The sequence below is a fragment of the Carassius carassius genome, chromosome 18 (assembly GCF_963082965.1).
Source record: "Carassius carassius chromosome 18, fCarCar2.1, whole genome shotgun sequence".
Lineage (NCBI taxonomy): Eukaryota > Metazoa > Chordata > Actinopteri > Cypriniformes > Cyprinidae > Carassius > Carassius carassius.
In genome coordinates this window covers 17,132,263-17,155,028 of record NC_081772.1, presented here as the reverse complement: position 1 = coordinate 17,155,028, position 22,766 = coordinate 17,132,263, and the positions used below count along the sequence as shown (strand labels likewise).

At 38.4% G+C, this 22,766-nt stretch overlaps 1 protein-coding gene across 1 annotated transcript; it reads right to left on the bottom strand.

Annotated features, from left to right (window-relative positions):
• Window positions 1–6,088: 6,088 nt before the first annotated feature.
• On the bottom strand, window positions 6,089–22,468 carry LOC132092566 (protein kinase C eta type-like). Its single transcript, XM_059498849.1, has 14 exons — window positions 22,003–22,468; window positions 19,348–19,411; window positions 18,819–18,975; window positions 18,671–18,705; window positions 18,485–18,564; window positions 18,267–18,396; window positions 18,047–18,177; window positions 17,772–17,918; window positions 16,176–16,349; window positions 13,384–13,538; window positions 8,931–9,069; window positions 8,649–8,837; window positions 7,085–7,231; window positions 6,089–6,673 (listed from the first exon to the last, which is right to left on the bottom strand). The coding sequence occupies exons 1-14, from the start codon at window positions 22,342–22,344 to the stop codon at window positions 6,536–6,538; spliced, it is 2,028 nt and encodes a 675-aa protein (XP_059354832.1). The 5' UTR covers window positions 22,345–22,468; the 3' UTR covers window positions 6,089–6,535.
• Between the last annotated feature and the right edge of the window lie 298 nt (window positions 22,469–22,766).

The window sequence follows — 22,766 nt, the reverse complement described above, 5'->3', positions numbered from 1 at the left end:
TGACTGGAATATCTATGTAGAAGTCCTATGACAAAAAAAAGGCTGATGAAACTGTATCTGTCACGTTTATGAACTTGTTTCCTTATTTGGTCCTCTTCCTTTTCTTGTTTTAGTTAATTGATTGATCCCCACCTGTCTCCTGTTCCCTCCTTACCTTCTGTGTGTATAAATACCCGTTCTGTTCAGTTCCTCCTGGTCCGTGATTGTTGATGCGTGATTGTTTATCAATGTTGATCGTTGTTGAATGTATGCTAAATGTAATCTTGTTAATATAGTCTGTACCCCCTTTGTCTTCAGTAAACTCCTTATTTGTTCCAGATCCTCTTCTCTCCCTTTGTTTTACGTTTAGCACTACCCAATCTGTAACAGAATCACGGACCTTAACAGCATAGTTTATTTTTAGCTGCGTTTTTTCTTTCATTTATTTTTTGCTTTTTTTCCTCCTCTCCCAGAATGGCCATCCCAGCAGTCCGTCTCCTATGCCTGGAGCAACTGGACCGTTTGCTGGAGGACCACACCAGGGACTTATTAGATCTGGCGTGCCTTACTCACTTCCCCGACCGCTCGCTCTCTAACTTTTTAGCGAACGGTCCCCGAGAGGATTTCGCCGCTTTCGTGGAGTGGGTGCTGGAGAAAAATGGATCTTCGTGGACCATCAGCACCGCCAAAGAGGATATCTCCAGCCCCACTCCCGACCCAGAGACCAGCCAGCCACCATCAAGCCACACGGAGCCAGAGCCCGCCGCAGAGCCCGAGCCTTAGCAGGACCTCGAGAGCGCGACTGACCAGGTGTGTGAGCCGGCAACACCGTGCATCGTGGGAGTCCTCGTGGAGATCGAGGGCGTGGAGGAAAACCCTGCCCACACTCCTGCGACTCAGGGTGAGCTGCATCCGGTCTCGGGAAATATGGAGCAACTTATGGATCTAATGGACTGGTCTATGGAGGTAATTCCTGTATCCCCTGTTTTTCCGCTGGTTCCATCCAGCCCTGATCCCCTTGTATACCCTCTCAGTCTCCCACTCCTACCTCCTCCAGTCAGCTCCTCTGCTCCATTTCCGCTGGTTTCGCCCAGCCATGAATTTTCTGTTTCCCCGCTGGTTCCGCCCAGCCCTGAGTTTCCTGTGTCTCCGCTGGTTCCGCCCAGCCCTGAGTTTCCTGTGTCTCCGCTGGTTCCGCCCAGCTCTGAATCTTCTGTGTCTCCGCTGGTTCCGCCCAGCTCTGAACTTCCTGTTTCTCCGCTGGTTCCACCCAGCTCTGAATTTCCTGTGTCTCCGCTGGTTCCGCCCAGCTCTGAAATTTCTGTGTCTCCTGTATTCCCTCCCAGCCTCCCTCTCCCACCTCCTCCTAAACCTGCCAGTCCCTCTGCTCCACTTCCGCTGGTTCCGTCCAGCCCTGATCCTCCTGTGTTTCCTCCCATCCTTCCTCTCTCTCTTCCTCCTAGACCAGCCCGTTCATCGACCTCATCTCCTCTGGTGCCAGTCAGTCCCGCAGCTCACCCTCAGTCCGCGCCATCTGGGCGCGATGGTTCGCCGCTGGACTGCCAGTCTCCAGCTCCGCCTTGGCGTGTTAAGGCCCTGTCTCCGCCTCCAGCCTCCGAGCCCTGGACTCCTCCTTGGTCTTTCGACCCTGCGGCTCCGCCTTGGCTCTTAGCTCCCTCGTCTCCACCGTGGCCTGTCATCCCACCTGCTCCACCGGGCTCCCTCGTCCCTCCGGCTCCACCTTGGTCAGTCGTCGACCATCCGCCGCCTCGGGACTCCACTCCTCTGGTTCCACCTCGTCACTCCATCCCTCCGGCTCTGTCAGGCCCCTCCTTCCCTCTGGTTCCACCGTCATCCTCAGTCACTCCGGCTCCACAGCGGTCTTCCAGGACCCCGCCTCCGCCTTGGTCGCCAGAGCCTTCTGCTCCACCTAGGCCCTCCGGATCCTCGAAGTCACCCTGGCTCTGCGGCTGTGCTGCTCCATCTTGGGCTCCTCACCCACCGGTGCAGTCTCCGCCTGTCGGCCCCCTGGTGTCGTCGGCCCCTTCACCATGGCTCCTCCCGCCGTCGACTCCACCATGGATCTCCGTCCTGGCTGGTCTCTGGTGGACCATCTGGCTCCTCCTGCTCCTCGCCCGCCTCCAGAACCCCCACCCTCCCTCCGCTGGTATTCCTCTTGCGGTGCGAGGACGCACCGTTCCGGGAGGGGGCGAACTGTCACTTTTATGAACTTGTTTCCTTATTTGGTTCTCTTCCTTTTCTTGTTTTAGTTAATTGATTGATCCCCACCGGTCTCCTGTTCCCTCCTTACCTTCTGTGTGTATAAATACCCGTTCTGTTCAGTTCCTCCTGGTCCGTGATTGATGATGCGTGATTGTTTATCGATGTTGATCGTTGTTGAATGTATGCTAAATGTAATCTTGTTAATATAGTCTGTACCCCCTTTGTCTTCAGTAAACTCCTTATTTGTTCCAGATCCTCTTCTCTCCCTTTGTTTTACGTTTAGCACTACCCAATCTGTAACCGTATCAGCAAGCAAAATATCAAAAACATTTCTTCATTGCCAGCCAGTTACACTTGCATAATGATGTGGTTTCATACACAAATCGTACTGTGTAAAGAATGATACATGTTCTTAATCCAGATATAAAAGAAAAGATTTGAGCTTTTATGTCAGTTTGCTGATGTTGAAGGTTGTCATTTGCTATTTTAAAATAGTTCAGTCTTCCAGCACCTGGCAGCTTTGATCAAATCTTCAAGTAAAGGAGATGCTTTTGCAGGTGTAAAACCCTTTCACCTGTCAAAGTGGGTTGTGAAGGGCTTTAAGGCTCTATAAATAAGCAGCTGCTTTCGTTCTGTTATTCAGGAAAGATTAGAGGAATTACAAGGTTGCTGCTGGGAATGCTACAGCAAAAGCAATCAGCTGCAAAATAACACAGTGGACACTGTGTTTAGATACATCATGAAGCCCAAGACCTAAATTACAGACTATCAGAGTCTGAGTCAAATGTCATGGGTGGAAACTGAGGAAATACTGATATAAGATAAAATGCCATATATGAACTGATGTTCTGCTCCAATTCTAAAACATCATCATTATGTTTATCTCTGAGATCTGGCAAATCTTCAAAAACAATTTATTTTCCAGTTGGGACTAAAGAGTCAGTAGCTGATATCACACATCATCAGAAGTTTTATTCCATGAAGCGCCGCAGAGCAGGACTTGCTCATTTCAACTCCAAACTCACATGTTCCCAACAAGCCAGCGGGACCAAAATGTTTGTTTAATCATGTGAACATTATTTCTGATGGTGTAAAAGTGAACAGCCAAATTCTACTGGAACACTGCAGTATACAGAATAGCCTCTGAATTGAATTAGCAGAGACTCAGAAACTTCAATTCCAGTAAGCACTTAGTCTGCTTGCCAAGACCATTATTTCTGAATTTGAACCACTAAAATAAATGTAATACCTTTGGCACATATTCACTGGAGGAACCCAATGAACTTCTCAACAGTGTTGACTCAATGAATGGTTCGAGTCATGAAGACACCTCCCAACCAGACATGGCTGGTTTATGGCGGTTTCACATCACAAGCCTAACTGGGAAAATCACTAGATCACCTGACTACAAGTCTAAACTTTTCACACTTCATCACTGAGAATTTAGTATGGAGTGTATTTCATCATACCACCTGCATGAAAATGCTCCTGGTAACAATATCAAAATATTTACATTGTAACAGTGAGACACAAAGTGAATGGAGCCAATCCATCAACAGCTTACGAAACTTTACTAATCAAATAACTAATCTTTTCTAATGTGAAGTTATATCCAATTTTACAAATTCTGTCGATTGATCTGAATAGTGTTAAACTACCAAAAATAAATTGGTTGACAATAAATAAGCAGACCATTCTTCACTATTTCTAAAACAGATTTGTCATTATTTACCTCACTATCACTACTATTGTCTGCCAGTTAAATGCCAAAGAAAAATGTGTCAGCCACCGAGATTCCAGTTACAACTGGTTTGTGCCAAGTATGTAAAAACCCTTATTGGCTAATGTCAAGAGAATGCTTGAATAGAAAACAATAATCACTACAATCAAATTTCCCCCAGAAAGGTGGGTAAGGGGGTGGGGGTCTTTAGTGCAGTTGTATGAACTACTTAATGAAATAGAAGTGAGTTGGCAGCGTAGAACTGACTTGAAGTTAAATATTTTATGCTCATAAAGGCATCTTAAAGGTACAATTTGTAAGATATTTGCAGTAAAATATCCAAAAACCACTAGGCTAGTGTTATATATTTTGTCCAGCTGATTACTAACAATATCTCTAATGTTTTCAACTACTTGTAAATTATGAGAAAATTCCCATTCTAAACAGTGACACTGGGCAGTGCAGTTGCCTGTCAAAGACGTTAGTTACCCTTTGTTACCGTCTTTACTGACGTAGAAACCACATGACAACAGTGTCGTGGACAAATGCGGAAGTAGTGTCTAGCGTCCAGCAAACCACTAGCCTGCTTCAAGAAGTTCCTTATTTACTTCTTCTTGCACGTTTTATGGTGGATTGTGTTACTTATTTATGAAACATAATTACTGTTTACCATCTGTAGCTGGTTCTGTCAACAAGGACAGCTCCCGTAAACGTAAGCGTAAGACTGTTAGACCCAAGAAGTGTTTGGGACAAGAGGAGAGAAAGAGCGAGGATCAATATCGGTGTTGCATTTTCTAGATTGAGAGAGCTTTGTGACAAACTTCAACTAGAAAGAGATGCCGATCTCGCTTGTGTTTTACTCGACGGGTGATTTGTTTTGATTCGTATCTTTACAGAAAACGTATGCTATTATAATGATCAACAAGATTAGAATTATGGGGCATACACGCCAAACGTGGAGCATCGCGTCTCTAGACCCGCGCGAGGATGCGTCTGATCCATAGTCTGATCGCGTCTTTGCATTGACTTTGTATGTAATCTACTCGCGCAAATCGTTGAACTCGCGTTTGCTATATATATGCCCAATTATTGTGTTTGAATGTACAAGAGTGTATATATTTGTCGAACAAGTGGTAATCGTTTTCATATCGTCTGATTGATGGCCGTCAGCGGTTGGGTAGAAGACAACAAATCCCATTATTCCATGCTCATTCTTAGTATCTTCAAACCACGCGATTGTTATTGTTTTGGTAGTGCGCCCTCTTGTGGCAGTTCCTACAACCTGCACCTTTAACCCTGTGTGTAGCACTAGTATATGGATCATTATCAGTGTATAAGGCTGCTTCAAATACAGGATAAGCTTGTGAGAACAACAAATGAATCATGGGTAATAAATTATTCATGGAGGATTTCTATGTCTACAGAGAAATGTGACATGACCACAGCCCTGTTTGTTCTTTGAGCTGTACAGGATATGTTTTTTTGTTTGGTTGGTTGGTTGGTTGATTTTTTATGAAAGTTTCATGTTTCTATCTCAAGTCACAGGCCCCCTGATTCATTATTCAATGAACTGGACAGGTGATATGTGTCGTCACATGTGCTTTAGGTAAACTAAATTAGTCTCTTATTGCCTGTTAAGGATTTTCCAAGTTCATCATATAGGCGTCTTCTTCTTCTTGCTTTACGGCAGATCACAGACTTATAACTGCATTACCGCCACCTATCTCTCAAATGTACCATTGACACGCTATCTACAATCTCAATTAGGAGTGTCAATGGTCCATTTGAGAGATAGGTGGCGGTACTGCATTTATAAGTCTGCGATCCGCTGTAAAGCAAGAAGACACCTCAGGCGCATGCTTGAGAACGCGCTCAGGAAAGTTCTAACAGTTTGCACATTGCATAAAATTATAAATACTGTTCAGTTTATTGCACAGACTGATCGTTTTGTGTCTTTACACATCAGTGCATCGTCTTGAGCCACAGGGTTTAATTTGGTTTTATGTTTTTTTTTTATTGTATGTTTTGTCCATGATCCCCATCCACTTACATTCTAAAACTGACAGACTGTAACGGTTTCAGTTAAAAATCTCAGTTTGTATTCTACTGAAGAAACAAAGTCACCTACATATTGGATGCCCTGGGGGTAAGCAGATAAACATCAAATTTTCATTTTTGGGTGAACTGTCCCTTTAACAACACGTCAGATAATTTAACAACTCTGACTTACAGTATACTGTAACTGCTCAATGTAAGTTACTTGCTGTGAATTTGTTCCCAAGCTTACTATGAAGTTGAAATGCAAAGCACTTGGCAACTGCAGGAATATAAATATTATCATTCTAGTAATACACTGCAAAATAGACTCTGTACATTTATGCAGATAAAATAATTTAAAAAAGCATCAGTTTATGAATAATCCTTTAGTCTGGATGGTCCTGTGGAGTATTGCCTTCTTCTTCTAGTCTGAAACATGTCCATATTCTTGAAAGACTTGGCAACAGTTTATCAACAGAATGTATCACAAGAAGTTTGCTAGAAGGAGTTAGTTAGAGAAAGTAACATATAATCTATGTATGAAAAATAAATAAACCACAGCTGATGTTATTGCAGTCACAGCTCTGGAGCTGTGTAGGTGAAGTCTTTAAAATCGTCCTGGTTGAAAGGGAAAAGACTGCCATCACTGGGTGTAAGACAGGGCTCCTCTTGAGTGAACTCCGGGTCAAAATTGTTCACATCCTCAATAGAATCCTACAAAGCAAAACAAAAATAGTATTTATCACCGATATTCACACTTTTCAAGTTAATCGGTTATCGGTTCTTTCATGTCAAGTCTACTGATAAATAAAGCATCTATAAAGAATAGAAATTCAACAACAGCATTTCAAAGTAATAGTAATAAAAGATCTAGGAAATAGTAACAATAATATTATATTATTATTATTATTATTATTATTATTATTATTAAACTAGTTCTAATTTATACTGTTTAATCAAATGTTGAATGATAATACATTATTTTATCAAATAAATGAAAATGAAATCAAAGAAACCTGTGATTAAAAATTCTATACATATCAGTGTAAGTCATAAAAGGCTATATCTGTCAGTGTCTATTGACAATGCATGCAGATTAAAACAGAAGTTGTGATGTAGGCTTACTATTCGAGGTATGAAAGGTGGTGTGATCTCTCGTCTGTTCAGCTTCTCCCAGTCAAGTCCTGAGAAGAACAGGTGTGCAGTGATGGCCTCTTCTCCTCCATCTCTATCCATGCAGCCCAACCGACAAGCTGGGTCTCTAGTGAGTAACTGCATAGAGAGCAACAGAAATCTTCATCATCTAGCATTCGAACACAGCGCTTGAAAATGAGAACATGACTCTATTTAAAACTGAAAAGATACTTTTGGGGGTAACTTTCTCTTATACAGATCAACTAGAATTGATATTTTTATGAAGAATCACTGGAAAAATATAACTTTGTCTTTTTACACTTTCACATTGGTCTTTGTCATACCGGTTTAGAAAGTTTACTGCACACAATACTGCACAGATCACTGGCTTAAGCCCTGGGAAAGGAGACAGAACTAGGGATTTTACTCCACTAATGTGAGAAGACCTCTACTCAGGCACATTATGTTAATCCTTTTACCATGACACAGCTCTTTAACCCTTCATGAGACACAATGGAGCTTATGTAATGAGACACAGAGGACAAGGACAGTCTGTGATACGGACATCTTTGGTCTTCTGAGGGATGAAACCACAACAATGGCAGGTCTGCCCACAGACTGTGCTCTCCGCAGCATATTAGTTTCATGTTTACTGGTGCTTACATAGGAACAGCTGGCCAAAACCCACAGAACAGCCTCTCAGCCGCATTAGCCAAGAAACATGTTCACTTGAAACTCTTAGATGAAGCCAGTTTTGAGTTTTTTTCTGATGAGAACAGGAATCAGACCTTGCTTAAGACTAGTATAGAGTTTTGTTTCAGCATGAAGGACTTGAGTAGTTTTGATATAAATGTTTTGGCAATGAGTGATAACAATAGAAAAGGAAGAGAGTTTTTTAATGAGATGTCACTGCCAGGAAATTCACAGATTTCCCAACATAACTGCCTGAGATGTAAGTCAATACACTGGGGTTGTGTCCTTAGATTAAAAAGAAAAACATTTGTCCGGTAAAAGTCAGACAAATGTAGTTGTTGTGCAAAACAGTAGATTTCATTCAAATGGTATTTGTGAGTGCATTTAAATCTGAAGTTATAATCGAGCTACAGGGCTTTTTTGTGTAAATAAGCTACAGACTTCATTGCTCTGGTTTTATTTAATTAGCATAACTGCCAAACAGTTCTGGTCCTTACAGTTTCACACACAGTTTGTGACATGTAGTCATAAACAAGGATATTATTTTATTTCTGTGAAGACAGAATGTAGAATATATAATTAAATATTTGAAGTTAAACTCATTATTGATTAAATACCTTTGTCTTTCAGCCATTTGCCAATTGTAATCATATTAATGTCTAATCATGCTGAATGAATCAGAGTTAGTCACATTAAGTCTGCTAGTCTGATTTCACAAAAACCAAACTGGGGCAATTTTAAGACCATTTACAGAGACAGACTGTTTTAGTCTGACTGAAATTAAACTATTACAGCACTCGTAAACAACAATTTGTGTTTCAGCAGTCTGATTTTTTTTTTGTTACTGAAGTTCTAGACTCACTCCTCTAATGATGTCCTCTGCCTCATTGCTGAGCCAGGATGAATAAATGACCTCATCTTTGAGGATGCACTCAAACAGCTCGTCCTCAGTCTCTGCTTCAAATGGAGCATGACCCGACAGCATCTCATAAAGCAGCACACCCAGAGCCCACCACTCCACTGATACACCATACGGCTCCTCCAGGATGATCTGAAAGAGACACAGCATACACCATCTTTACAGGTAGAAAACACACACACACACACACACACATCTTTTCAAGCTTCCATTAGTGATGCTCACCTCAGGTGCAATATAATCTGGAGTCCCACAGAAGGTACTAGTGAGTTTTCCATCACGTATATCCTCTTTGCACATGCCAAAATCTGCCAGTTTGCAGTGACCTTCTCTGTCTAGAAGAATATTGTCCAGTTTAAGGTCCCTTTGATAGAAAAAGAAAACAGGATGACTTTATTACCATGTGGTACCATTCTACAAAATGTACTATTGGAAATAAAATGTAAGTATACATTGAAGCATTAAAATACAAAAGCACATAACAAAATTACTAAAACTTAAACTACAATCAAAATTAAAACTGGCAATATAAATATAAAAGCTAATTCAAAATACTATAATTGTACTAACACAGGGTGTACCTTCAAGTAAAAGGTAATAACATTTTCCTTACACCTTGAATACATGAGAGTACAAATCTTATTTTCAAAAAGGTTTTTAAATATATTGGTGTTATGTTTTTTTTTTACAAATAATTTTTTTTATAATACTTTTTAATTTGACTAATTATAGAAATCATCTGGATTTTCTGTACTTAATCTGTGTAATTATGCAAAATTGATTTAAACATGTTAAATGCATACTCTTAATACACTTATTGGTAGATCAAAGCATTATTAAATTCTTTAGAAAGCCAAAATATTTTATAAAAGGACTGAAGAATTTGTATAATTTTATTAATGAGGGGCGATTCTAGGATTTTTCTCAGCCCCACAAGAAGGAAAATTCAGTTTTGCCTCCACAGGAATAAATTACATTTTCAAATATTTGTGTCTTCTCGTTTCATCTCAAACAATTTATAAAAAGGTTATTCTTGTTTCATGAATCAAGTAATGGGTACAAATGGAAAAGAGGGAGAAAGACAAGAAAATCAAAAAGATATCTTAACTTCCCGTACTTTATGAATAATGATCAAGAGCAGAGACATGCAGAGTCTCTCGTTCGCAGTGTCTGAAAATTGGCACTGGCAAAAATAACAGCGTGGCAGACTCACCAGCCCAGCCATCAGACACAGCCCAAATCTGCAGCTGAAGAGCTGGGAGAAATATTTCAGGCCCTGTAAAAATGGACAAGTCTGTCTTCTGCCCAGTCGACAGTGATGTAACCGCATAGCCTACTGTCTTCTCCAAGTAAAACAACATTTTCTCTCTCTTGCACTGTTGCAACATAAGTCTTCAAGCACCAACTATTCTGATAAATAATTAAATGGTTTATCAATTAGGCATAGTTCACCAAAAAAATTTATTTGTTTATAATTTACTCACCCTCAGTCCATCTAAGAATTAGAGGAGTTTGTTTTTTCATCGTAACAGATTTGGAGAAATTTACATCACATGCTCTGCAGTGAATGGGTGCAGTCAGAATGAGAGTCCAAATAGCTGATAAAAACATCACAATAATCCACAAGTATTCCATATGACTTCAGTCTATCATTAAACATCTGGCTCAAAAACAAGCTCATAATCCATAATAACACTTCCAGCACCTGTTGTTCCCTCACATAAAAATCAACTAATATATTTGTTAAGAAATGTTTTGGGGCTGTTTTTGTTTATAAGTAGTGCTTGATCTGTGCATATTTCTCTCCTGATTAAAATGAGATTTGTTTTTAGTGGGTTTTTTTTACTGGAGAATGCAATGTTATGAAGAGAGGACCCTTAAAATGGATTTGTTCATTATTAACATATAGCTTTTTTACTTCACAGGATGTTAATTGATGGACTGGAGTCATTTTTGATATATTTTTATCAACTGTTTGGACTTTCATTCATGGCACCCATTCACTACAGAGGATCCAATGGTGAGCAATTTCCCTAAATTTGTTGCGCTGAAAAAACCAACTCATCTACCAGTTTTTTCGGACTATATAAGCACCTGAGTATAAGTCGCATCAGTCCAAAAATACGTCATGACGAGGAAAAAAACATATATAAGTCGCACTGGACTATAAGTCGCTAGGGCTGTTCAAAAAAATCGAATGCGATTTTCATGCACATCTCATCAGTAAAGAAGCTCCTGTAATTAGAAGTATATCTCCAGCACGTGCGTTCAGATCAGGGTTGCCAGGTTTTCACAACAAATCCTGCCCAGTTGCTTCTCAAAACTACTCCAAAACTAGTCCAACCGCGCTTCCAGGAGGTTCCCCGATAAAAATTGCTTCCGGGGGTTACAATATAAGTTTTTTAGCAGGGTTGCCTTGGTAAAATTCGCATTTTAGGTGCTAAATATCATGTTATTTGTATTGGGGTCGCTTCGACCTGCGGACATGAAATACAACCACAGACTTGGCAACACTGGTTGGCATTTACTACACCGAGCCATAATTCACTGACAATCTACACAAAATCGATGTTAAAATCGCAGGCGATTCTTTGTCGATTTTGAAAACGATTTTGTGTTGTAGTAACTACCGCTTCACCTGAACCAGTGTTGCCAAGTCTGCGATTGTTTTTCATGTCCGCGGTTTGAAGGAACCCCAATACAAATAACGTGATATTTAGCCCCTAAAATGCGAATTTTACCAAGGCAACCCTTCCAAAAAATGTATATTTTAACCCCGGGAAGCAATTTCTATCGGGGAACCTCCTGGAAACGCAATTGAGCTAGATTTGGACTAGGTTTAAGAAGCAACTGGGCAGGATTTGTTGTGAAAACCTGGCAACCCTGATCTGAACGCACGTGCTGGAGATATACTTCTAATCACAGGAGCATCTTTACTGATGAGATGCGCATGAAAATCGCATTCGATTTTTTGCACAGCCCTATAAGTCGCATTTATTTAGAACCAAGAACAAAGAGAAAACATTACCGTCTCCAGCCGCGAGAGGGCGCTCTATGTTTTCAGTGCTAGACTACAGGAGAACTGAGCAGCATAGAGCGCCCTCTCGCGGCTGTAGACGGTAATGTTTTCTTTTGGTTCATTTCTCTTGGTTCATTTCTCTCGTTTCATGTCAAATTAATTTTGATAAATAAGTCGCACCTGACTATAAGTCGCAGGACCAGCCAAACCATGAAAAAAAGTGCGACTTATAGTCCGGAAAATACGGTACATATTGGATGGCATGAGGGTGAGTAAATGTGAATACATTTTTTGTGTGAAATGAAAACATAGAAAGAACTTCATTTCTGATGCCTTTTTGGAAACCAGATGTAATTTAGAAACAGTGGATCAGTTTCAGAGGTCAATAAACACTCTGCATTTGCAGTTTCTCCAAGCCTCTGGAAGAAACTGCTGAATTAGACTAAAACACTAAAACCTTTTATGGACTCCTCATTTCTGTCATGCACTCTCCGATCTTTTTGAATGAACCCATTGTAGTCCAGTCCTCAGACTTTAACAGAGCCAGATTACACGGCATTACACAGCATTCTAATATAGGATCGAGGGTAAGTAAGGTAAAGTGGAGAGGAACAGCCTGATGACTCAGACGTCAAATCGAATCGTTGTACTACTGGAAAATAAAAGAGCCCAGTTACAGGTGGTCCCGCAAAATCCACGTTGAAATGTTGTAATGGCCATGATGAAAATAATTTTGTATATTTATTTGGAATAATCTCTGTGCATATAATACTATACTGCACTTTGTAACAAACAAAGTTGTGTGATAAATCAGAGCCGTGTACAGGCCGCTCTCTCTCTCTCCCTCCTTTGTGCTCTCTGTTTGTCTAAGTAAACAGCTTATGTAATATAGATCCATTGCATGCTGGGAAGGGCCATGACATCAGCTCAGGTCTCTGCATGCCTCAAATGTATCCACAGTCCTCTTACACTACAATACTGCCATCTTCCCCAGGACTCTTTATTATTCTCCCAATAAATTTCATTTCACAGAAGTATTTTATAATTACCTTAAAATACTTAGCTTTAAAGCCCAATAAAATCAAAAGGAAAGATGAGAGTGGCTATTAAGGGGGCCATACGATTGTAAAGACGACAAGGGGTCAAGCAAAGTTCGCGGGCATTCACGAAAAGTTCCCGCAGGGAAGCTCGTAAATGCCACAAACATCTCTTAAATGAGAAAGCATTTAGTCAGATGTGTTCATATTTGGGCTTGGCTCTGTTACAGGGGTGGATCAGAAACCTTAATCAGGTAGGCAAAGGTCAGGTGATTACAGTCAGGAAGAGCGCAATGTCCCGGCCGGGAAAAGAAAGCGAGGGGTGGAGACTGTCTGTAAATTCTGACTAAGTGTGTCAGGACGTGCGCAGACAAGATTTCACAGGCCAAACACATGCGTGTCAAAGCAAACAAATGAGGGCATTGGCACTGGAGTGTGAACATCTGCAGTTTTTTTCAGATGAACATTATGAATTCAAATACTCTTTCTATTTAAAAAGGGATTCAGTTTTTTTTTACATTATACCTGTAAGCAAAGATAAGCTATTACTTCCACATCTATCTCAACGATAATGTAAAGACAGGAGATGTGTGACATTAAAATGGTCCACAGTATTCCTCACCTGTAAATGATACCTTTGGAGTGAAGGAACGTAAGGGCCGAAATGATCTCTGCGGCATAAAACCGTGCTCGTGGCTCATCAAAACGCCTGCACTTCTGGATGTGGAACATGAGGTCACCACCATTCACAAACTCCATGACAAAGAATAACCGCTCCTGAGAAATGAATAGCACAGGTTAAGCATACCCACGAAAAAAAAACATGGAAAACATGTCCAAATATGAGGGAATATCTGAAATTGTTTACTAAACCACAGTGATGCTATCTATCTATCTATCTATCTATCTATCTATCTATCTATCTATCTATATATATATATATATATATATATATATATATATATATATATATATTTTTACATGTAACAAAAAACTTAACATCCATTCAGGATAAAATGTAAGAACAACAACAGACATATAATCAATTTACATATTCCAAAAAGGGGAAAACTAAAAAATATTATTTTATATAATCTAGTATTTAATAATCCGTGCCAGTGAACATTCACAGGCCACTTCCCCAAGAAGACTATAGATCCAATATGTTTTCCCACTCGTGCAGAGTAAACCAGTTCTGTATTATTGTCTTTTTTTGCAGCTGTAAAACCAGCAAACAGCATTCTTTTTTGTATTGGGCTTATACTAAGTTTACATGTGTCCATAGATTACTGACAATAGAACACTCCTAAAACATATTTAAAAAAGTAACTGCTAATGCAGTATTACAGATATGGCAGTTGTAATTTGGTGGTAGTTTCATTTTGAGTCTTTTGTAAAGAGTCTTTTGTATATATGCTCTGTGAATAACTTTAAAATGAATAAGACGATGAGACATGTTTTTAGAGGTTAAACTGAGGTTAGACCACAACCTCTCCCAGTCAACAGATGAATTAGGGTTAGATAGTTCCCGATTCCAAAAAGATTTGATAGAAAGAGATTTTTCAATGCAATCACTAATTTCACCATATATTAAGGAAACAGTTGGTTGACCAGAAGATGGTGAAATCCAAGTTAATAGGAGATGTGCAATGAACTCCATATGCTTTGAGAGCAGAACATAAATGAAAAACGACTAAATGTGAGGATGCTGCTAAACAAAACTTAATTCTTAATGCCTGAAACTAAGGCCTTGGTCATCATATTAATAACTGCACGTGTTTGTGCCTAAAGAAGACCAAGATGGTTGGACAAATGGATGATTTCCACATTAAAAAAAAATTTGATTGTGCTTACCATTCCATATAAAACGTGAAAGTATATAATTTATATAAAAGTTAAGCCGAGGTAACAAATTCATTTGAACTGTGGAGATTTTACCTTGAAGAGTATTCCATCTTTGAAAGTCACTTTTGAACTTAACTAGAATAGTATTGATATTGTCTCTGACAATTGTATGTATTTTTTTATATATATGTTTAAACCCAAATAAGTGAAAGAATCTTTAATAGGAATAAATGGGGGAACAGAAGAATTAAACTTAACATTGTTAATTGGCATTAAAGAGGATTTGGTCCAATTTATCTTGTATCCTGATAAACCACTAAAATCAAATTCCTTAATTATCTCAAATTGAAATATCTGCATACAATAAATTATGTCATTTTTTGTTTAAAATACACTACCTGTCAGGGATCTGGACTGTCTTGTTCAAAGGCTAGGGTTAGGTTTATGGTATAGAAAATCCAGTTTGTACAGTATACAAAACATTATGCCTTAGGAAAGTCCCGTAAACCACATACGTGTGTTTGTGTGTGTTAGAGAGAGAGAGAGAGAGAGAGAGAGAGAGAGAGAGAGAGAGAGAGAGATGTGTGTTGTAGCTTTTGTGGTCAGGAAAAGTAAAATGTAGACAGAAATCTTGCATCACTTCCCTTTAACAATCCCCCCACACTTTTACTGAGTCGCTCTGGAAACCATACTTCTCTTCAGCAGGAAGTGATCACGGTTCCACACGTTATTCTAAACAAGTGGCTCCATCTAATGTATCGATTTGGTATTACAATAGTCATCACTCATTAAGATAATTTTTAAAAGATCGGATTCTAGAGGGCTATTTTAAATTGTGCTCCCAGAAAGAGCAGTAATCTTATTAAAACATATTATTATACTATATGTTAGTGTATAAGTAGCATCTAATTTTCAGTAAAATTTTTTGTAACTGAACCTACTGCTATTTAGCTGTCAGATTTTTACCCCCAAGTAACATTATTATGAAAAATGCTAAACTGTTTCAGCAGACTGATGATAAAATCCAAAAAGATTTTAACATGAAGTCAAGGGGTTTTTGTCAAATTGCATTGTGTTTCCTGGTTGTCTGAGAGAAATGAAGCATCTACATTCAACAAAACCGTTTTCCTGGTTTGTCAGTCAATATGGAAATCAGGGTCACAGAAATCGGTCTCTACTGCTCATCTATCGTGATTTCTTCTTGGCTCACATTACAGATTATCTACCTGATAACATGTAAACTCTGCATTAAATTCAACCAGGATCGGATTACTATGATCGGCATTTGCTCTGGCTGTTTCAGCTGAAGGCTGTTTGAGGAAACACACTGAATTCAAAGTGCCCTGTAAGAAAAACGTAAATCTTTAGAACACAATCCAGTGTCATTTTCTGCAAGGACATTATCAGTTAAGTTACATTCAACCCTACAACACAATGCAATGTGTAATTCAAAATTTGGGTAAAATACTGAGAAAATATAAAACAAGAAAATTCCTACATATGTATAGAGGTAAATAAATACAATATGAAATGCTATTTAACACTTTGAAACTATCTGTGGACTCTCACCGCAGTGTGAAAGCAGTAGTAGAGCTGTGTAAGAAATGGATGCTGGTGGGCCAGAGTCAGCACTCTCTTCTCAATCATGGTTGCTTCCACATCATCTTCCTGCAGTATGACATCCTTTTTCAGCATTTTTACAGCGAACACCCTGTGGTCACTTTTTAGACGAGCCAACATCACCTACATACACACATATACAATTAAAGACTTCTGTGGGTTGAAAGTGCATGTGTGGATTACAAGTACACTTTTAAAAATACAGGTTTCAAAAGAGGGTTTTGCAGCGATGCCACAGAACTATTTCCTTCTTAGTGTTAAGAACATTTATAAAAACTGAATAAAGTGCCAATAAAGAAGATTTCTTTTTAAGAGTGTACGGCTGAACTGCTATCGGAATTGACATTTGTAAGACATAGTGATACTTGATAATGATCAAATGCAGTAAATGTAATGGGGTATAGCTGCATAAGTGATATCGGTTTGCAGGGCTGCCAACTTTTCAGTTCAACTTGGAGTAAGAACAGAGGGTGTGGTGGGGTGGGGGGTTTGGTAGGGGTTGTTTTGTAAAAAAAAAAAAAAATTGGTAATTAACCTCTTGATGACTGGTACTGTGTTTTTATCCTAAAATTATGTAAAATAACTGTTGCAATGCTTCAAAACAAATAACGTTTCACCAAAACAAAAATAGTAATGTACAGTGAACAAATTGCAAGAGTTACAAGTCATTGCATTTACAAATAATTGCAACTGAATTTCAAAAAATATTTTTATACGAAAATTATATATATATATATATATTTTTAAATTAATCTGGTCTGCATTTACATTGCTTAATGCTCATCTATTTTGAATGCTCATCTATTTTTCTCCTGTCCTTTGCTATGGTTATCACTATGTTGATTTTTGCATTTTCGATAAGCGGGATGAGGGAATTAGATGTCACACCCAAAACTTTGCTGTGTGTACAGTGTATGTGGACATTGGTCCTCTTAGCAGCTCAAAAAAAAACAAAACTTTTATTAAAATTCTGAATGGATTATGTGTAGCCAAAAAAGTGCGCAAACAGCGCTTTCTTTATAATCACTAAAAAGCTGTCAATCACTTTAGTTCATCCGTGATCTCACAACATTCTGTTATAATCAACTACACTGCACAAGGAGTCTCTTATTTACATTGAGTATAAACTTGTTACAATGAGAGGATTCTTGAGCATGCAGAACTCCGGAGTCTTAAAAAAATCCAGAATTCTGAGCGGTGAGTGAATTTTGAATAGCTTGAACACAATGGCCAATCAGAGGTGTTCAAAAATATCAACAGATATATCTGTGATTGGCTGCATTGCTCAACACAACAAAAACACATTGTAAACAGAAACTTTTATTGCTGTCCAGAGCGCAACACAAAAAAATGCACTGGAGAGGTTTCCAAATCTGTTAATATCCCATTGTCACAGATTTAAGTGAACTGCTCTTGCTTTCGTTTGAGGGTGCTTTTCACTGCATGAGATAATGGTTGTGTGGCATGAGAGTGAGAGACCAGTGGTAATTTTGTGAGACTCGCACTGAATGAATGAGAGTTGTGTGTGTGTGATATGTCTCTCACCTTGCCAAAGCTGCCTTTTCCCAACACCTGCAAAAAACTGAAGTCTTCCAGAATAACTTTAACAGTCTCTTCCACTGGCTCCTCAACCATTGTCTGTACGCTTTTAATGGAGTTCTGACCTCTTATTTCTGTCAAGGGCAGAGAACTCTGAAAAAATAAACCAATATTTAACCAAACGCAACTGTGGAGAACTATCTCATTAAATAAATGTGCATTTAACAAAACCAAATATTCCCTGATCAGAGTTTTTTTCTATACAGTTCTTATGACATTACCTCAAACTTTCTTTTGGAAAGCGTGTTGAGCATTCCAATCTCTGACAGTTTGCTGGCCAACTCAGCACTGTTCACCCCGCAGTTAAGTGCAACATTCTGTTCACAGCGTTTGTGGATGTTCATCTTGCAACCTGGATAAATCCATGCCACACAGATGACAACAGCAATCTTGCATCTAATGTATTACAATGTATTTCAAGTCGAGTTAATATGTGCTTACTCTTGCATTGGAAACCCTGTTTTATCAGGCCATAAAGTAAAGATCCGCAGTGGTTACAGTACGTGGGAACTTTGTAGGTGTGCTCTCTAAACTGGTGGGGTATGTTGATGCCAAAGCCCTGTCTTTGGCCCTGTACACAAAATAATATGTATGTGGGAAATTGGTCCACAAGACACAATTTTATCATCACATATGCATTTACATATGCACACTCTTACCTCATTTGAATCTTTCTTCATTCGTGTACACTCAGTGACAACCAAATCATGACACCTCTTATGAACCACACATGCACACACTAGAGTAATGAGGCATAAAAGTGAATGTTATTAATCCTTGTGCATGCAGTATGTTAAAGCATATGGCAAAATTATTATTCCACTAATATTAGTATACATTCTCACCTTGACACTGATAACCTTGCTTTCCGAAAACACCCCTGGGGAATGATTACATATTTATAACCACTTGGAATTACATAAATTAAGTGTGTCTGATTTGTTGATCATTTTATGTGCATGAAGGTGTGCATTATTTCTGTGCAAGTCTCACCAGATGAAGTTTTTGCAATGGCAGCAAAAAGTAGGCTGGGGAAGGAAGGTTGCCATAAACTTATGTCCATAGACTTGGTGGACCTTTCTTTTCTTCAAAGCTTTTTGCCTTTCTCTAGTAAACGTTTTATGGTGTCTCAGTCCATTCACAGCTTCATCTGAATTTGATGGCAACACTCAGTAAGCACAATTAAATTGATGACAAAATTTAGTATAAAGTTAAAGTGTTGTGGGTAAGTACTAGTTTAATTGTTATGATCCTTATCATTTTTTAAAAACAGAATAAAACATTTCTATCATAATTCTGTTCTATGATGGTACACCGGGTTTCATTTATAGCTTAACCACTGTAGCCTACTGTAAATGTTCTAAATAATTAGTAAATCTACCAAAACACACAATCAGCATAATTATATTCAAATTAAATAGCTAATTACACAAAACAATTGATTTTTAGATAATAATACTTAAAATACATAGTTATAATTAAAATAAAAAAATAAAATATCTAGTAAGTGAAAACAGCTAACCATCTGTAAAGGAGCCTGTGAGAGAGATGGAGATATAGACGCTTCCCTCTGGTTCCAGATTCACCTGGAAGAGGAGATGAGACTTTAAAAACTCACTAAAAACAATATGATAAAATATCACTTTTAACAGAAGCTTCCTAACATTTGTGTCCAATATTTAACAGGCCTGATACATGGAGAACATATTTATCTCCTGCAAAAATAAACTAAACAAAATTAATTTTAAAATCCTAAACATTTTAAAATACTTTTATTTAGTTCACAATGTGATCGTATCAGCAGTGCAAATATTGTGTTAGCATGCCCTCTTAAATATTTTTAAAAAGCACCTGATTTTTTTCATTGAGCTGATAACCCTGATTTTAAAGGTGACACATTTAGGTAAATGGAAATGTTTTTAGAGTGAAGGATGTGGCTACTGTGTGATGTGGTTACCACTTAGCATAAAATAAAAATGCTGTGAGCTCTTATTACTTAGTGAAAGCTTGTTTGAATTTATTGCACAATAAATTACAACACTGTATAATGCAACAATTAAACTGCGGTATATTATCAGTCGTATCTCTAGCTAGTCACACTGACCTTCTATCACAGTAACGGTCATTCTATTTTGCCATCTTAGTCATTCATTCATTCATTCATACTATCATTTAGCTTGCTCTGCCATGTGGGAGGAATTCCTGTAACACGAGGTAAGACAAGGAAAGCAGGACAAGCTGGTTCAGGGAGTCAAGTCCACAGCACGCACCACTAAGCACAACAAGCTATTAAGGGATGGAAGGTTTAAGTATTGAACCAACCACTTGAATAGTATTAAAACAGCAGAAAATTAAAAAAGGCCAACCGAGACACTGATAGAACTCTTTTTTTAATATTATTACATAAAACACACAATAAATAGGTTGCCAGTAAACCGCACGTGAGAGATGCAAAGATAACTATTTCCTTGAGTAACTTTTGGCTGTGAAGTCGAACCGGAGGTTTAACACACAGCTGGCTTTAAAATTACACTTCAGATCATACAACCAAGTGGATATAATTACAAAATAACCTTTTACGCTCTGCTGATCACCACTGAAAGGTATTTTTAAGAGGTAAAACACAGGAGGGTTTCTAAGGGGCAGAGAGCAATCCAGCTAGTTTGGTGAAGCAGCATGTCTGCATTGGTGGTACGTGAGTTTGCAAGCATATCCTCCACAAACGGAGTGCAAGAACCACATTTGCAAAATAACCAGCACATTTTCTGTAAGCTATAATGTTATGATTGTTAGGGCGGGAATCTGTGGCCATGAGAAATATATTCTAAAACTTGAATATGATCCAAATGAGGCCTTATTCAAATACTACAAATAATGTTCAGTGTCAAATTCCTTTAACCTTGAAATTTTTTTGTGTAATTTTAAACATTTTTTAGCATGAAACATAATAACCTTAAACACCCTCACCATCACATTTAAAAACAAACAAACAAATAAAAAAAAATCACAAGGACCTGATTTGACTAAAGCAAAAGCAGAACACAAGTAGGTCTGTATCAAACCACACATCCCCGGTAACCATATAGATGCAAAATAATGCAACGCCCTGGAAGTTTCCGTAATGCATGGTGGAGTGCAACATGTGGTTTTGAGCAAGACCTAGTTATAGCACAAATGAAAGTGACAGGACCCTTTTACAAGAACACTGATAGGCCTGTAGACAGGAAAGACTAAAACTGCAGATAAAGAGGCCAATGGTTTTTACATCTTTCTTAGTTTGTATTTCATTGCATTTTGCAATGATTGGGGGGTTTCCAAGGATGTAGGCTGATTCTTCTTCTTTTTAATAATTTTGTAATAATTTAGGTTAATTTTAAAATGTTTATTTATATCCACACATAAGTAACAAAAAAAGTTCCACAGCATTTCAATAAGTTAAAAAAGTCAGATAACCTTGCGATAACTATAATTATCGTAAAACCCCTCTACATGCGGCAGCTGCATAGACACTGTTAAAGAGATAGTTTAGTCAATTAATAATTGTTAATTACATTGTTAAAATGTATTATTATTATTACCATGGTAAATTTGTGGTTACTGGAGTTTTACTACAAATATTGTGATAACCCGTGGTTACTGTAATAAAACAGTTATTATTGCTGCTTCTTATTATTATTGCTATTATTATTGCTGCTTCATATTTGTGTGGAAACCGACCCATTTTTCTGAATTAATTTTATTTATAGTAGGCTAACAATGTTATTCAATGTAATGTAATAATGTGGCAACGGTTTCTTAAGATCTACTAATGCTTCTGATGCTTTTGGGAAACGCAGCACTATTTGAAGAAGCACTGTGAGCCCTGCGTCAGCAGCGAGCGCTGCCTGTGATTGATTGATTGGTTCAGCATTTGTTCCGGTGAGCACGAGAGATGGTTCTATCCAATACAATTATTCGCTAATATAGTCTAATTGCAATTTAGATGCTTATTATATGCGCCGAATTTCTTGAAAAATAAATGAAATAAATGGTTAAAAATGGAATCGATATTTTTATGTGAGGATCGATAGCCTACTTAAGGATCTATTCCTACTTTTTACTAGTCTAAGCAAGCAGTCAATGGGACCGGTCCTGTGTGTATTAAGGCACAATTCTGTTATACACAGTATAAACTCACCCATCCTTCAAACGTTTGTCTTGTATTTGATGACGTTATCAGATCATCAAACTGGATTCTGTAATTGGCCACGAAGTCGTCGTATCCTATAGCAGTGTTATGGAAAACAGCCAGTTCCAGCTCCTTTCCATTTGTGATGTATGGGCGAAATTCATCATTGAAGGTCGGTCTGTCCGTCTTCGATTTCGTTGCGGTCTGTCCAACTTTCAGATTATCAACTTTAACAACGATATAAGGATCCAGGACGATTTTCTTATGAAGGGTGTGACGAGTTGAAAAAGTTGTTGGTTTTAAATCCACCGCCTCCCCGATAAGCAGCCTCATATATCCGTTGAATTTCATAATGTGGCTCCAATATTTAATATTCGACGCAAAACAAACTTACTGTGCAATAAATCGAAACAAAACAGTGATACGGTGTTTTTTTTTTCATCTAACACGAACTCATAATAAAGAACAAAACAATATGTTCAAAGAAACGTAGAAATATGAAGAAAGCATTTGCGAAACATAATCCATTTAGATAAAAACTAAAACTGCAAACCACAACTGAGAGCTGAGCTATCGTCCTCTGAGTCTGCAGGAAATCGTCTCTCTCTCTCTCTCTCTCTCTCTCTCTCTCTCTCTCTCTCTCATGAGTATACATGCCTCATTCCGTGTTTATGCCGTCATCTAGCATATAGAAAAATATGCAGACAATGCGATCATTACAAAGACAAAGTCGATGCTTAGACACACCTGACTATGTCCTTCCCGACATGGGA

Excerpts from the sequence above, each read along its gene's own strand:
- LOC132092566 (XM_059498849.1), bottom strand. The coding sequence starts at position 22,344 with ATGAAATTCAACGGATATATGAGGCTGCTTATCGGGGAGGCGGTGGAT. Across the intron at positions 9,070-13,383 it reads TCCAAAGGTATCATTTACAG|GGACCTTAAACTGGACAATA; the intron begins GTGAGGAATACT and ends TTTCTATCAAAG. Across the intron at positions 7,232-8,648 it reads CAGAGGACATCATTAGAGGA|TTACTCACTAGAGACCCAGC; the intron begins GTGAGTCTAGAA and ends CTCTCTATGCAG.